The sequence below is a fragment of the Lolium perenne genome, chromosome 2 (genome assembly GCF_019359855.2).
Source record: "Lolium perenne isolate Kyuss_39 chromosome 2, Kyuss_2.0, whole genome shotgun sequence".
Classification (NCBI taxonomy): domain Eukaryota; kingdom Viridiplantae; phylum Streptophyta; class Magnoliopsida; order Poales; family Poaceae; genus Lolium; species Lolium perenne.
The window spans coordinates 162997172-163013972 of NC_067245.2; the positions used below are offsets into that span (position 1 = coordinate 162997172).

General features: G+C 47.9%; 1 protein-coding gene across 1 annotated transcript; it reads right to left on the reverse strand.

Moving 5' to 3' along the window:
* Positions 1-409: 409 nt before the first annotated feature.
* Positions 410-5380, reverse strand: LOC139836084 (uncharacterized). Its single transcript, XM_071826310.1, has 3 exons — positions 4921-5380; positions 2355-4854; positions 410-1420 (listed from the first exon to the last, which is right to left on the reverse strand). Exons 2-3 carry the CDS (start codon positions 4772-4774, stop codon positions 1057-1059), a joined length of 2784 nt encoding a protein of 927 aa, XP_071682411.1. The 5' UTR covers positions 4775-4854; positions 4921-5380; the 3' UTR covers positions 410-1056.
* Between the last annotated feature and the right edge of the window lie 11421 nt (positions 5381-16801).

Sequence of the window (16801 nt, forward strand, 5' to 3'; positions counted from 1 at the left end):
ACGACATTTGTTTTGAAGCGCAGCAATGGGCGGACGCGGGGGCCCAAGGTGTTCGCCAACTCCTCCCCTAGGATAGGCTCTCTTTCTTGGGTCGAGTTGTATGCGGGGTGTGTCCTCTCGAGGACTTCTAATTATAACCTTCTTTTCTATCAATGCATCGAAACGTAAGGCTTTTGCGTTTTCGCGAAAAATTGGTTTACTTCACCAGATTGTTTAAGTTTAACCATGTATCCCCAAAATCCTTGTTCTTAATTGAATCCGTGAATTGTTCCCTTCAGATTCATGGTTATCTTTGCCCCAATTTGCCCCAATTTCTTGGAATCAGTTATCTCTACGACGACTACAAAATTCAGCATCTCGCTCCCTTGCCGTCCGCAGTCAGCTAGAGGAAGTCATCATTAATAGGAGATACAATAGAACTGAGTTCTGGTTTCATGATTATAAACAAAAGTTATAATAATTATTACATATTACCATTCTACCCCTGCGGTAGTGGTACTCCCTAATTTTTGCCATGTTACTCCATGGCACTTTTACCGGAGTCTGCGTTAACCTCATCCAGTAGATCGACGAGAATGGAGAGTATATACAAACTTGGGGGTACTGGGTACAGTAAAAGAACCCGTTCCTAAATATAGAGTGTTTCTCTAAAAAAAAAAAGGTGTTTTGGGAAACGTCTTATTTTTAAGAACGGAGGGAGTAGATTATTGATCTGCTGCTGCAGTACCTGTAAAACGCGGCCTGAACGTTTCACTGTCCCTTCCGTGCTCACTGCTCAGAGATGACGTGTCTGAGACACCCAGATCTTGATCCAGGCTTACAAAGTGGAGAGCTGAGTACTGATAGCCATCTGACAATAATTCTTTTGTGATGTCGCAATATTTTGTTCACGGAAATGGAACGGGACTGGCGAAAATTCAAGTTTCTTCTTTACCGTCAACAAGTTGCCTTCTGAACCTTGTCTATAAATTCTTGTTCTGGTATGGCATGGTTGAAGAAATACCACAAGTTGGCAGTTAACAAGAAACTGATGCCTTGCAAGATTGAAGTCTCATTTCAGGGTAATAGAGATGCAAACATTCCATTCATCTCTTTCCGCCACAAGCCTTTTTGACAGTCAGGCCATGTTTCAAGATTTTCACATTCATGCACCTCCAAAATGTGGAGTTTCTTGAATGTATCTTGCAGTGCAGTCCAGGCATAGTTGAGATGATTGAGGAACCTTAGCCGAACCACGGTCACCTCCCAGAACTTGTCCTCACCTAGACCACTCATGATACCTCCCCTGATATAGAGTTTCTTCAAAATTTTCAGATCTTGCGGATTAACCCAGCAAGGAAATTCTGCTACTGGGTAGCAACGGATATCCAGCTTCTCAAGACCTGAGGGGAGAACAGAAGGCATTGCATGTTTAAGAGCAGTAGTAGCAGCATGACTTTTTTTTTTTTTGACAATCAATACCACATATATTCATAGCAACAAATAATACATGGTAGAGATACATGAACTGACTCCAACGATTACAAAATAAAGTCTAAAAGATAATAACAAATCTTCGAGGTCTTCAATTTCTTTCTTCTTCCAGAACACAATCTTGTACTCTTCTGAAGGCAGCCAAAGATAGATAACGAACCATAAACCTGTAGATACCGACGAAAGTTCTCCCATAATTTTTTGAGCCGCAATGCCAAGGCTGCGTGCACGCAAGCAACCATTAAAGCAGTCATACAACATCGGCAAGAGTACCAACACCAGCATGTCAGGGAATAATAACCGACTAGCTTTGTCGAGGACGTAGCAGCCGGGACAAAAACTGCGAGGATAATCCTCCTCGCGGCAACAACGACAAAAGATCCAAAATCGATCTGACGAAGCAAGATCCGAAGGCCCATACCTAGAAAATTGTGATTGTTCAACACCACCATTGACGCCGGGAAGAAGATCTCGTCGCCGAACGAAAGGCTGAAGATCACTTATTGCAGACGATGCCATCTCCATTGAGGGGAAACCAACTAGAAGACGGCTACCAAAATCCTAACATAATCTAATGAAAACAATACTTTAATTCGAAACTCCACGCATAGATCGGGTTCCCCACTCCTCCCGACGCCGGCGAAGCCGACCGGAGGAGGGGGAACCAATCTATGGAGGAGGAAGAACTGGAGGCGGCTAGGGTTTAGGCGGCGGCTGAGAGGAGAGACGTACGTGGGCGGAGTATGTCGTGGAAGCTAGGGTTTCGGAGGGTTAGTCCAAAGGCGACAGTCACCATCAGTTAGAGCATCTCCAGCCGTCTCCCGACGAGACCCAGGACCCCTTTTTCCATCTGGATATACCAAAACGGCATAGTCATGCCCATAGTAGCAGCATGACTTGATCCTGAAACACGATTGCCATCATGTATAGCAGGTATTGAGGGTACCGCAGTCCCCCAAGTAAGTGTGAGCGACCGGAGGGCAGAAAACTCATTGATTTTCTCAAACTGATCACTATCTATACTATTTCCAATTCTAATGCTCAGCTTCCGTAATTTTTTCAGCATGACAAGTTCCTTGAGATGGCAGGGATCTTTGCTCCTAGTGTTGGCCAGAACAAACCCCTTGAGAACTTCAAGTTGTGAAAGCTTGATTAGTCCTTTAGGCATACCTGACATCAAGTAGCATTCCGAAACGTCCAAGTACTCTAGCTTCACTAGTTTCACTATCTCCTTTGGTATGTCCTCCAGATTATGGCATGCTTTGAGATCAAGGATAACAAGTCTTGTGAGCTTTCCAATCGAGGTTGGGAGGGCTACAATGCTCGATATGCCTCTCAAGCTCAGGTACTTCAGTTCCTTGCAGGACTTGAACTGTTTTAGGAATTCAACATTGTTCATCTCTATGTGATGTGCCCGAGGGTCATAATTCGAGTCCTGCCATCGTCCTAACTGCAGAGTGCTCAAACATTTCTTTCCAGAAAACCATGCCTTGTCTAACTCCAGATACTGTTGCTTAATATTGTAAACCGTCAACACATCATGGTGGAAATTGGTAAGGATCTTCCCATCATACAAACATGCACGCTGGGTTCTGGTGAAGTCATTCTTGGAGCTGCCATCAGAATTGATCTCAACAAATGCGGTGCTCCTTGCAGATTCGATCAGTATCCCACGGATCCACGGTTGCACCTTGCAACTGTGGACTTTGTCGCAGTGGTATTTCATTACTGGCTTAATGAATCCCTTCGGGACAAGCAGTTCATCAAAGAATTTCTTCCCCTCGGAAACTGAACTCACAAAGCCTTCTCCAATCCACCAATGAATTAGCAGCCTCTTCTTGATGACTGCATCCTCTGGGAACACAGCAAGGCACATAAGGCAATTTCTCAACCTCGTATGCAGACTATCGATGGTAACCTTGAGCTGCCGCATTTGCGCACTTTCCCTGGCAATGCAGAATGTATCTGCTGCTGACAACGGATGATAAGATGAAGCTTCATGTCCTGCAGATATCGATCCGATGGAGACCTCCTGGACCTTATAAGAGTCATTCACCTTTCCCCATATGTTTGTTATCTCTTCATGAATCATATGGAGCTTTTCTCGCAGACCACCCATCTGCCGAAGTTTTAAGGAGCCTTCAGCATCTATGATAGGTCCCTCAAAAATCTCATCAATATGTTGCTCGATGGCATCAAAGTTACTGTATATCCCTTTTTCTTTCTCCTGGACTTTCTGGAGTGCATGTTTGAGCTGTGATAGCTCATCAGTGATGCTGCTCAAGAGAACAGAAGCACCTGATTTATCTTCATGAGCTAAGGCTTCTAATGAGAGGTGCCTGAAGGTGCTCAAACAAGTCAACAGTGGCAAGAACGCTGCGTTGACAATGGTGAAGTTAGCATTTCCATCTTGCTTCTTTTTGTCAACCATATCAAGTACATCTACCAAGCTGTTAATGTTGTGCTTAATCTCATCTTGGAAGCTCGGAGATTCCAAATGATCATTGCAGGTGTCATTAAGACGTGCCAATAGTGGCGAGATGAGATCTTCAATCATCCTAAAGCTTTCCTGAACCTCTCTCTTGTTTCTATCAATCACATGCAGTGCATCTTGCAAGCAATTTACTTTTTCATCAATCTTGGCAAGGAACTTATAGTTCTCAGATTTGTTACTGCGGGCAGTAGCTTCTGATACTAGATGGTCAATAGTTTTTAGAAGTCCCAATACTGGGGAGAAGACATGGTCTACAATACGAGAGCTCCCATTGGCTGCGTCCATTCTTGATCGAACAGTGGCAAGAACATGGTTGATGCACTGCATCACACTCTTGATACTTTCCAAGAGACGAGCTTCTGAACCACCTTCTGCAGTCTTAAGGTATCGAAGTGATTCAAAAAGCTCATCTTCATCAAAAGACAGCGTCTCATTATTGGCTCCTGATGTGGTATCATCCTCAACCCACTCCTCATGATGCTCAAATGCCCATTTCATTCCCTCAAAAGGTTCAGGAGCTCCAACATTCTGGTATGCTATTCCCAATCTTCTTTGCCACTCAGAGACTGCCATGCTAACAGACGTGATGCCTTCATAGACCCCCTCCTTGTCTTCCTTGATTCCCTCAAACAATTCTTCGAGATGCTGCACTTCCCATCTAATCTTTGCTGGAAGTTCCTGCACTATAAGACCTCTTTCACCATTTCCAGGTGAACTCACTACCCCAAAGAAGCGGCGTCCAATTTCAGTAACACGAGCCTCCAGTGGCTCAAAGACATCCTTTTCAATGCTTTGGTGGACAAGCATCACGATTAATGGTACCAGTATGAAAGATCAAAGTATGGATCAAACAAATATGATCTGGAAAGAAGCAGCTGGTAATCTTTCTGCAGGACAAATAGAACTGATTAGTCATATGCTGGAGATAAATTGAAGCTTAAATAGTACAGTACCTCAGTTACTTTACAGCACGCCAGAGCGAAGTTCAGTTCGCAGTAATTGCAAGCAGGATTTGCAAGATAGGATCTAAGAAACCTTCACAGGTTCCTATGAAGAACCTGTCAAAAGTATTCCAATGGCAACTGGCAAGTCTTTCTTTGGACACATGCCAAGTCTTTCATGTGGACTGAGAACATGCCAATTGGAAACTTCCAGGAAATTCTAATACTCCCTCCTCTATAATATTTGTCGTGGTTCCAATACAATTTTGAATTAAAACCACGACAGGTATTATGGGCCTGAGGGGGAATTTAATCAGGTTTGCCATCTGCAAGTTGCAGTGTTAAGGGCATCTCCAACCCGGAGACCCAAACCGAAAAACGGACACCACTTTCGTCCGTTTGGGTAAAAACGCGTCCCAACGCGCAGACCCATATTAAAAACGGACTGCTGTGCTGTCCGGCACGACCCAAAGCCGGACCAAAATTGGGAGCAATTTGGGGCGAGCCGGACGCGTGCGGGCGTCTCTGGTCATCCAAGCGTGTCCTCCCAAACCCCACATGGCAGCCACACACCCAGACCCGCACATCATTTACTCTCCTCTATCCTTCTTTTTCTCTTCTGCCATGGATATTGCCATCGCTCCTCACCGGAATAGGCTCGCCGGCCAACCGCCGCCGTCGAGCTCGCGTGGAGGATCCCGTCGCTAAGCATGGCCCCTTTTTTTCGTCCCTGTCGGAGGTCGCCGCGGCCGAAACGGTGATGAGCGTTGCCGCCGCGCTGAGGAGCTCCGCCGCCCGCGCCGCGCGAGGAAGCTCCGCCCGCTGCAGCTGCTGCCGACGAAGGAGAGGTGCGGCGGAGCTGTGGTGCGCGAGCTGGAGCCTGGCGGGCGGGGGCCGTGGGAGCGGCCATCACCGGGGAGGTCGGCGGCCTCGCCACGCGCGCCCCTGGCCTCGCCCGTCACGCCGCCGCTGAGCCAAGCCGCGAGGAGCTCCGCCGCCCGCGCCGCTGCAGGGCCGCGCACGCCGCTTCCTTCCCACGCGCGCAGCAGCTGGACCCTCCCAGGCCGTTCCCCGCGCCGCCCTCGCCCGCCACCGCGACGCGCGCCGCCCGCCACGCCGTCGGCCGCCGTCCGCGAGCACGGCCGCGTCGCGCGCGCACGCCTGCTCACCAGGCGGGGCGGAGCACGGCCACGGGCGGGACGGAGGCCGCCAGGCCGGTGCGGGGACGGAGGCCTGCAGAGGTTGACGCGGGCGGGGCCTGCCGGAGCAGAGCTCGCCGGGGCGGAGGTCGACGCGGCCGGGACAGAGGTCGACGCGGGCGGGAACTGCCAGAGCGGAGCTCGCCAGGGCATGGTGGGTGTAACATCCCAAGTTTCAATAAAATGAACAAGAGAGAGAGTTCAAGAATCCAAAAATCAGGGTTAACAAAAAACTTTTCTCATCATATAGGTTTATGCATATAGATCACCTTATTAATTATTTTGAGTGTGCACTTGCCATGATGTTTGCTTATGTGTTCTCTCTCACTCTAAAACCCTAGCAATGATCCCTTGATCACCCAAAGTCAAATAAAAAGAAAATAGAAAAGAAATAATAAAAACCCAACTTCACACACCCATAAGGCTTAGGCCATTTTTACAAATCTTTGTTATAGACCTTTTTGGTTTGCACCATTGGGTGTAAATGGATACCAAACATATATTAACAACTTTGGAAACCCTCAAACACTTTTCAATTCAAATTTGAAGCAATTTTGAGCTCACATGTGATTATGGTCACATGAGCCATTTTTAGTCTGATGCTCACTTTGAGCCCCTGGTTTTCTTCTTTCCACTTCTAAACTTTGTCAAACCTTTTCACCTCATCCAAGACAACATCAAGCACTACAACTTTGCCCAAAACCATCACCCCAAATTCATCACCAATTTCAAATGGGAAGCAAGCAAAGTTGGAACTTTCTCACAAAAACAAGATCATATGCAAAATGTGATTTTGCATATCAATTCCATTTTGACCACCACCACCACCAAAATGCTCCATCTATTATTTGATTTCAACCCACCAAAAAGATTTTCAAAATTCAAAAATATGTTTCTTGCGGGCATTCTGTCGAACACATTGCAGGCAGGGTAGAAATTTGAGCCCATACTTCATTTTCTACCTTGGACTTGGTCCAACCTTGCCCTCTCTGCACCCTGGAGTCTCCCTCTCACCTCACCACATCTTTTCACCACTTGCCACCACCTCTGTTGCTCGACATTGACCAAGGATGGCCATGCCGTGGCATGGCAATGCCACCCTCATGCCATCCTCACCACTGGCCATCTCTGGCCTGCACCATCGTGTCCACTAGCTTCCCCTCACTCTCCTGGACACGCCCGTACCCTCCCATGGTCAACACGACGCACGCACACGCCGGAACCAGCGCGCCCAGTGACGCCCAGGCAACGCCCATGCCGCGCCAGAGCGCGCATGGCGATCACCCTGGACGCCCAGAGCGTGACGACGCCCCGCGTCCTCGCATCACCTCAGCCTTCACGCTCACCGCCAGTCGACGCCTCACCTCACCCTGACACGCCTGGACACGCTCGCTGGCCCGCGGGAACGCCGCAGGTGACGAACGCGTCGACGACCATCCGCCACTGCCCGAGAGCTTCCGTCAAGCTCACCACCGCTGTAGTGCCTCGTTTTCCCCACAATCAAGCGCGTCAGCTCCGCCTGGACGTCGCCAACACTCCGAGCCCATCACTTGCCCCTTCGCGGCCCTGGACCGACGGCGACCATGGCGAACCTAGCCGGGCGCCACAGCCACCTCTCGCCGCTATAAAAGGAGCCCCCGCCCGCTCCAATTGAGCACGCCACTCACCTTCCCTCACCTCACAGCCTCTCCCCGCCGCCTCAATTCCATCTTTTAGCCACCGCACCGCCGCAATTGCTAGCTCGCCGCCGCTTACCGTAGCCGAAGCCCGCCGGAGAAGGAGGCCGCCCCAGGACGCGCCGCTGCTTCCAGGCGCCTCCCCATCATCGACAACGTCGCGGCGCACCACTCCGACGACCGCCGGAGCTCCGACGACGGCTCCGACCCCCTGCTGCCGCCGCGCTCGCCACTGCCTCTCGCCGTCGACGACGACAACCTCCAGCCGTTGGATCATCGCCTGATCCAACGCTCCTCGCTTCCCGTACCGGTTCGGTGAGTTAATCTCGCTGACCACTGGGACCCGCCGTCAGACGGCCTGCTCGCGCTGGACGCGAAGTGGGCCGGCCCATTTTCCTTTTTTTCCCGCAGCCCAGTTCTTTTCCCGCGCGAAGCCCACCGTTTGAATTCAAATCTGGAATTTAGATAAAATACTCTAATCTGATGCAAACTTTGAATTTCAATTGTGACAAATCTACTGGGCCAAATTTTGCAAACTTTATCTTTTTGGAAACCTTATGAAATTGTCTACACCTTGCCACTGGATAGAACCCTAGATCTTTTGTAGAATTAAAGTGACAAAATAAACAAGGCAGGGACTTTTCTGTCTTATAATAATTCTTAAAAATCAACCATAAATGCTTTTCAGTTAATTCCACCTCCAATAATTCACTTTTCACTTATACTAATTGTTTCTACAAAAATATGCCATGCTTCCTTTGAATGATCATGGTTTAGTTGTTTAAATGCCTTTATGGCTATTTCTAGTCAAAGATTTTGTCCAAAACTATTAATAATTCTTATGTGGGAGTTTCCCTCATTTAAATCTTGTCACCACCAATTCCAAGTAAAGTGGAGACTCTGGTTATTTAGGTCCCATAGGAATTGTTGGTGAAATTAAATCTTTGTTATGCTAGAATTAAATGGTATGAGGTGCTCACCTCATTTAAATCTTTTTCTCCAAATGCTAAGTGTGAAGAGGTTGACTTGGGTCAACCTAGGTCACATATTATGCATAAGAGAAATTAAATCTTAATAAGATAATGAGAGGAAATTATTTCTCTAAATAATTCAAAGTAACACTTAAGTTTAGTATGAGAGGAAATTATTTTTCTTAATTAATAAGAAAAACACATCCACCAACTTATTAGCCAAATGTGATGCTAGTTTAGGTGTGTGAACCATGTTTGTGCATAGTTTAGTAGATTAGTTTGGTGTGATGATTGTGTACCCCGTATTCGTATTTTAGACGCTAGTACCGAGGAGTACCAGGAGGAGGAGGAGGTCTACTTCCAGGAAGAAGAAGACCACTTTGACCAGTTTCCCAACCAAGGCAAGATAATACTCTTGCAAAGTGCAAAGCTCACCATGAGCAAGGCATTACCCCTTTTTCTTTATGCTTATGATCCTATTTCCCAGTTTTTACTTTACAAGCTTTATTTACTTTTGTTTTATCAAAGTACCTTTTGATTTATGTTTTACTAGATTAGTATGGAGTTAGTACAAGAGTATCAAACTTAGCCTAGAAGCAAATACTTAGCACCCCTCACACATAGTGGCTAGTGCTAAATTTAAGTTGACTACTCTAGATGGGAACAATGTGTTGATGAAATGAGGATGGTGAAAACCTTGGAATGATTAGTCATTTCCATTGAAAGATTTTGAAGGTGAATATGACACTGAAGTTGACTTGGGGACTTTGGCTAAAAACTGATGATTGATTGGATGCGATACCATTCCAATATTTGAGTACCCCCACAATACCTGATTATGGGTAGGGCTTAGCTGGAAATTTATGCGTCTTAGTATGGGTTCCCTCTGAACACACGTCATAGGGGTTATGCTTGAGGCTGCCTCCGTTGTTGAGAAATGATGTGAATTGAAGGTGAATTGTACGGCCAAGCCCTGTGCAGTTCCCGGGTTAACAGTTGGTTTTCACCGGGAGGCCAAGCTCATGGGGAGGGGTGCCTATACTAGGGTGTGTAAGTGAAAGGTTAATGGTTGATGATCCGCGTACTGAGTTACGATTATTCAGGGTTTTATCCCTGACGGATGTAATCAAATGTTGTGGCACAAGTGTGCGACCTCTGCAGAGTGTAGAACTATTCGAATAGCCGCGTCCGCGGATATGGACAATTGGAAAGGCCATTCTGTTTCCGTCATCAGAATTTATATCTTTTTTTGAACTTGAACGGTGACTTTGACTTGAATCACAACTAAGTTGTGGGAATGACACTAATGTTCCCACTTGAGTTAGTTAGCACTTGAGGAGTTGTTTACAAAAGTGTTTATGAAATAAAATTGGCTTTCTGCAAATAAACTTAGAGCTTAGAACACTTTCAATAGTAATGTTAGTACTTACCTTAGTATTAGATTGCGAGTACTTAAAGTACTCACGGCTTTGTCCCTGGCTATTCAAATGGCCAGACTATGAAGCCGAGCAGCAGTACGAGGAGGACGATCAGCAGGATGTCTACCACAACTAGGAGCTTCTAACGTCAAGCGTTGGCCTGTGGACTAGAGAGTCCTTGTATCTTACGCTTCCGCTATGAACTTGTGTTTGTTCGTTGATCATTAGATCAACTATTTGTGTAATATGGATCATGTGATTCCAATTTGTAAGACATTATGGTTTGTAATGAATGATGACTGTGATACTTAACTATTATGCCTCGCAACAACAATTTCCTGGGATTGCGATGTATGACATAATAGGCATCCGGACTTAAAAATCCGGGTGTTGACAGTGGGGGCGGAGGTCGCCGTGCCTTGGCGACCCGTGGCGCGGCGGAGCTCGCCGGGAAGTGGCGGGGTGGGGCGGAGGTCGCCGGGGCGGGGACGGAGGCTGCTGGGGCCGAGGTTCGACGAGGCGGGGCGGAGCTCGCCGGGCATGTTCTTGCCCAAGTAGTAGTATGGCTTGACAGGGAAGAGAAATAATTTGGGTCTGTCCGCGTTGGGGAACCAAAACAAGCCACGGACATATTGTCTGTCCGCGTGTCCGGAGGTCGACCCAAACGACCACAATCGGACGACTATACACGTCCATTTGGGTCCTGGGGTTGGAGATGCCCTAACTCTTGAACTTCCCGGCCTTTGGATAAGCTTTGAGATGTGTTTGTGTCTGATTCTAGACTGGTTCAATAATTGTGGCACAAATAAATGCCTTAGAAATACCGCGAGAACGAAAAACAAGCCAAGATGCAATCTAGAAGATGGGAGCAACGAGAAGATCATGAGACTAACCCTCGAAGATTTCCAAAGCCTACGAGATTAGATCTCGTTGTTGCTGTAGTCGATCACTTGCCGCTTGCAAAAGCGCGTAGAAGATCTTGACGGTGCCACAATCGGGCAGCACCTCCGTACTCGGTCACACGTTCGGTGTTGATGACGACGTCCTTCTCCCCGTTCCAGCGGGCAGCGGAAGTAGTAGATCCTCCTTGGAATCCCGGCAACACGACGACGTGGTGGCGGTGTCGATGGAGAACTCCGGCAGGGCTTCGCCTATGCGCTGCGGGAGTATTATGTGGAGGAGGGGCGCTAGGGTTTGGGGAGAGAGAGGGGTAGGGCGCCGGCCATGGGGGCCCTAGGTGGTGCGGCCAAGAGTCGGCTGCCCCCTCCCTCTCCTCCTCATTATATAGGTGGAAATCCCCAAGAGTTGTAGTCCAAGTCTTCGAATAAGACCCCAAAAACAAAACCTCCCATAGGTGGGAAACCTACTCAAGGGGGGAATCCCCACTCAAGGTGGGACTCCCACCCCTTCCTTGTGGGGTTGTCCGGCCACCTATGGTGGAGCCCACCTGGGACTCCTCCCCTTAGGGTTTGGCTGGCCATGCAAGGTGGAGTCCCTCCGGGACTCTACTTTCCATGGTGATTTCTTCCGGACTTTTCTAGAACTTTCTAGAACCTGCCATAAATGCACCGGATCATTTCCAAACTTGGAATATGACTTTCTATATATGAATCTTATTCTCCGGACCATTCCGGACCTCCTCGTGATGTCTTGGATCCCATCCGAGACTCCGAACAAAACTTCAAACTCCATTCCATATTCCATATCTACTTAAACGACATCAAACCTTAAGTGTGTCACCCTACGGTTCACGAACTATATAGACATGGTTGAGACCTCTCTCCGACCAATAACCAATAGCGGGATCTGGAGATCCATAATGGCTCCCACATATTCAACGATGACTTAGTGATCGAATGAACCATTCACATACGATACCGATTCCCTTTGTCACGCGATATTTTACTTGTCCGAGGTTTGATCATTGGTATCTCTATACCTCGTTCAACCTCGTCTCCTGACAAGTACTCTTTACTCGTACCGTGATATGTCATCTCTTATGAACCATTCATATGCTTGCAAGCTAATTAGACGACATTCCACCGAGAGGGCCCAGAGTATATCTATCCGTCATCGGGATGGACAAATCCCACTGTTGATCCATATGCCTCAACTCATACTTTCCGAATACCTAATCCCATCTTTATAACCACCCATTTACGCAGTGGCGTTTGATGTAATCAAAGTACCCTTCCGGCATAAGTGATTTATATGATCTCATGCTCGAAAGGACTAGGTAACTATGTATCGAAAGCTTATAGCAAATAGAACTTAATGACGTGATCTTATGCTATGCTTAATTGGGTGTGTCCATTACATCATTCACATAATGACATAACCTTGATATTAATAACATCCAATGTTCATGATCATGAAACTATGATCATCTATTAATCAACAAGCTAGTTATACAAGAGGCTTACTAGGGACTCCTTGTTGTTCAAATAACACACATGTATCAATGTTTCGGTTAATACAATTATAGCATGGTATGTAAACATTATCATAAACTCAAAGATATATTATAATAACCATTTTATTATTGCCTCTTGGGCATATCTCCAACACCCGGGCCACGACGGCGACGTCTGCGGACGCCGCTCCCTTCTTGAAGGCGTTGTTGAGGCTTCTCCCTGGCCATCTACGTGCTCCGGGTGAAAGACCAAGATCCTCGGATCGGGCGGTGGCGGCGCTCTTGTGTCGTGATCTTCTTGAAGACACCGCCTTGGAGTTCACAGTATGCGGCTCTCCGTTGGTGGTGTGGCTGAGGCGCGGTCTTCGACGAGCAAGGTGCTCTGGGTGAGAACCTAAGATCTGCGGACCGGGCGGTGACGACGCTCTCGTGTCGTGTTCTTCTTGAACACATCGTCTTGGAGCTTACCGTGTCTCTTCGGTTGGCGTTCGCTCTTCGCTTGGCGACCTTCGGCAAGGCTTGCGTCCTCCCCTGCTTCCTCGTCGAGTTTCCTTGGTGCTGCTTGTTGGGGTTCGATCGGTGGTGGTCGATGCATGATACGTCTCCAACGTATCGATAATTTCTTATGTTCCATGCTACTTTTATGATGATACTCACATGTTTTATACATACTTTATGTCATATTTATGCATTTTCCGGCACTAACCTATTAACGAGATGCCGAAGAGCCAGTTGCTGTTTTCTGCTGTTTTTGGTTTCAGAAATCCTAGTAAGGAAATATTCTCGGAATTGGATGAAATCAACGCCCAGGATCTTATTTTTCCATGAAGCTTCCAGAAGTCCGGAGAGGAAACGAAGTGGGGCGACGAGGCGACGCCACACTAGGGCGGCGCGGCCCAGGCCCTGGCCACGCCGGCCTAGCGTGTGGGCCCCTCGCGTCGCCCCTAAACCTACCCTTCCGCCTACATAAGCCGTCGAGAATAGTTCCAGTACCGAGAGCCACGATACGGAAAACCTTCCAGAGACGCCGCCGCCGCCAATCCCATCTCGGGGGATTCAGGAGATCGCCTCCGGCACCCTGCCGGAGAGGGGAATCATCTCCCGGAGGACTCTTCACCGCCATAGTCGCCTCCGGAGTGATGTGTGAGTAGTTCACCCCTGGACTATGGGTCCATAGCAGTAGCTAGATGGTCATCTTCTCCTAATTGTGCTATCATTGTTAGATCTTGTCAGCTGCCTAACATGATCAAGATCATCTATTTGTAATGCTACATGTTACGTTTGTTGGGATCCGATGAATATGGAATACTATGCTATGTTGATTATCAATCTATCTATGTGTTGTTTATGATCTTGCATGCTCTCCGTTGCTAGTAGAGGCTCTGGCCAAGTTTTTGCTTGTAACTCCAAGAGGGAGTATTTATGCTCGATAGTGGGTTCATGTCTCCATTAAATCTGGGACAGTGACAGAAAGTTCTAAGGTTGTGGATGTGCTGTTGCCACTAGGGATAAAACATCAATGCTATGTCTAAGGATGTATTTGTTGATTACATTACGCACCATACTTAATGCAATTGTCTGTTGTTTGCAACTTAATACTGGAGGGGGTTCGGATGATAACCTGAAGGTGGACTTTTTAGGCATAGATGCATGCTGGATAGCGGTCTATGTACTTTGTCGTAATGCCCAATTGAATCTCACACTACTCATCATAACATGTATGTGCATGGTCATGCCCTTTTTATTTGTCAATTGCCCAACTGTAATTTGTTCACCCAACATGCTATTTATCTTATGGGAGAGACACCACTAGTGAACTGTGGACCCCGGTCCATTCTTTTACATCGAATACAATCTACTGCAATACTCGTTCTACTGTTCTCTGCAAACATCATCATCCACACTATACATCTAATCCTTTGTTACAGCAAGCCGGTGAGATTGACAACCTCACTGTCACATTGGGGCAAAGTAATTTGGTTGTGTTGTGCAGGTTCCACGTTGGCGCCGGAATACCTGGTGTTGCGCCGCACTACACTCCGCCGCCATCAACCTTCGACGTGCTTCTTGACTCCTACTGGTTCGATAAACCTTGGTTTCTTACTGAGGGAAAACTTACTGCTGTACGCATCACACCTTCCTCTTGGGGTTCCCAACGGACGCGTGTTGGACGGAAAGACATACGTCAACTACGCGCAGCAATGCACAGTGGTGGTCGGCCACTGGTGGCGCTGCCCGCGGCGGGGAGTTCTATTGACGGCGTGCGTGCTCGATGGCTCGCTCTAGGGTGAGCTCCGGCCCAACACTGTTGTTGTCCGATGTCTTCTCCGATTCTTCGCAGGCTTCGTAAGGGTTGTGATCGCCGTTCGAGGTTCCGGTTGTAGCCATGTTGGCAATTCGTGTGGGTGTGTGGGTGTGTGTTGTAATCTGGGTTCAGCTCTTTGTACCTTGTCGCCATTGTGGCGTTATTAATTTAACGTTGGGCCTTTTGGCCTATGATCTAAAAAAAATATTTCGGCAGCCAACATTTATTTAGATCCACAGGGGCAATATAATAAATCGCCAGTTGGATCCACTTGTCAGCCGCAGAGCACGGCGCGTCCAGCTTAACCCCCACACGTTAAAGTGTCGCATATGCTACAACGGCCACCTCTCTCTCTCTCTCATCACCGTCTGCATGTTCCTCTCTCCTCGCCGCGCCGCCATGAACAACCTGCTCATCGTAAGTGCCCCTCGCTCCTGCATCCCTCCCTCTCCCCCCTCTGAACCTTCCTCTCCCCTGATCTCATCACATTGCCTCCTTCAATTGCTTCTCCGAGTGGCAGGGATCCAGCACGCGAGCTCGAGATCTGGCGGGGCTAGTCGCCATGTCCCCTCACCTGTAGAGGCTTCGAATTCCTGGCGGAACCGCTTGTCTTTCACCAGTAAGCTCGAAGCACCAACCTACCAAACAGGCAGATCCTAAATCTACACGGGGCCGAAAAAACTCTGCACATGCGACTAAACAAGAGGCCTTTTCGTCCGTGGCCCATCTAAAATGACAGAGGCATTTTTCTCACTGGCGCAGCGATACAAGAATTCAGCCTAGGCTACCAAACGCGCTCGGTCGCCACCGGGTGCACGACTGCAACGGCGGTCTTCTCCCTCGAGCATGCAACCGCTAGGACACACCACTTATTTTCTCTCTGCCGGGCGGCCGGCTGCGCTCCCATTATTTTTCCCCTTATCGCTCGACTTTAGTTAGGCACTAGGCGCTATGGGCGCTCGTCCCTTCTGTCTTCTTCAACCACATCCACTCATCCTGTCTTCATCTCCCATGTGCTGTGCATGATTGAACACCGTATTGGTATACTTCGCGGAGTGGTGGTCGCTGGTGGTGCGGACCGCCCCTCGCCAGCTGCGCAAAGGCACCTCGTCGATAATCATGCTCACGGCGTGGTGGATATGGAAGCAGCGGAGTGCTGCGGTCTTTGACAACGCACGTCCGTCAGTGGCATCTCTGTTCAACGACATTTGTTTTGAAGCGCAGCAATGGGCGGACGCGGGGGCCCGAGGTGTTCGCCAACTCCTCCCCTAGGATAGGCTCTCTTTCTTGGGTCGAGTTGTATGCCGGGTGTGTCCTCTCGAGGACTTCTAAGTATAACCTTCTTTTCTATCAATGCATCGAAACGTAAGGCTTTTGCGTTTTCGCGAAAAATTGGTTTACTTCACCAGATTGTTTAAGTTTAACCATGTATCCCCAAAATCCTTGTTCTTAATTGAATCCGTGAATTGTTCCCTTCAGATTCATGGTTATCTTTGCCCCAATTTGCCCCAATTTCTTGGAATCAGTTATCTCTACGACGACTACAAAATTCAGCATCTCGCTCCCTTGCCGTCCGCAGTCAGCTAGAGGAAGTCATCATTAATAGGAGATACAATAGAACTGAGTTCTGGTTTCATGATTATAAACAAAAGTTATAATAATTATTACATATTACCATTCTACCCCTGCGGTAGTGGTACTCCCTAATTTTTGCCATGTTACTCCATGGCACTTTTACCGGAGTCTGCGTTAACCTCATCCAGTAGATCGACGAGAATGGAGAGTATATACAAACTTGGGGGTACTGGGTACAGTAAAAGAACCCGTTCCTAAATATAGAGTGTTTCTCTAAAAAAAAAAAAGGTGTTTTGGGAAACGTCTTATTTTTAAGAACGGAGGGAGTAGATTATT

Coding starts and splice junctions, on each gene's coding strand:
- LOC139836084 (XM_071826310.1), bottom strand. CDS start 4,774: ATGCTTGTCCACCAAAGCATTGAAAAGGATGTCTTTGAGCCACTGGAG. Junction 1,421..2,354: donor TCAAGTCATGCTGCTACTAT/GGGCATGACTAT, acceptor TGCTGCTACTAC/TGCTCTTAAACATGCAATGC.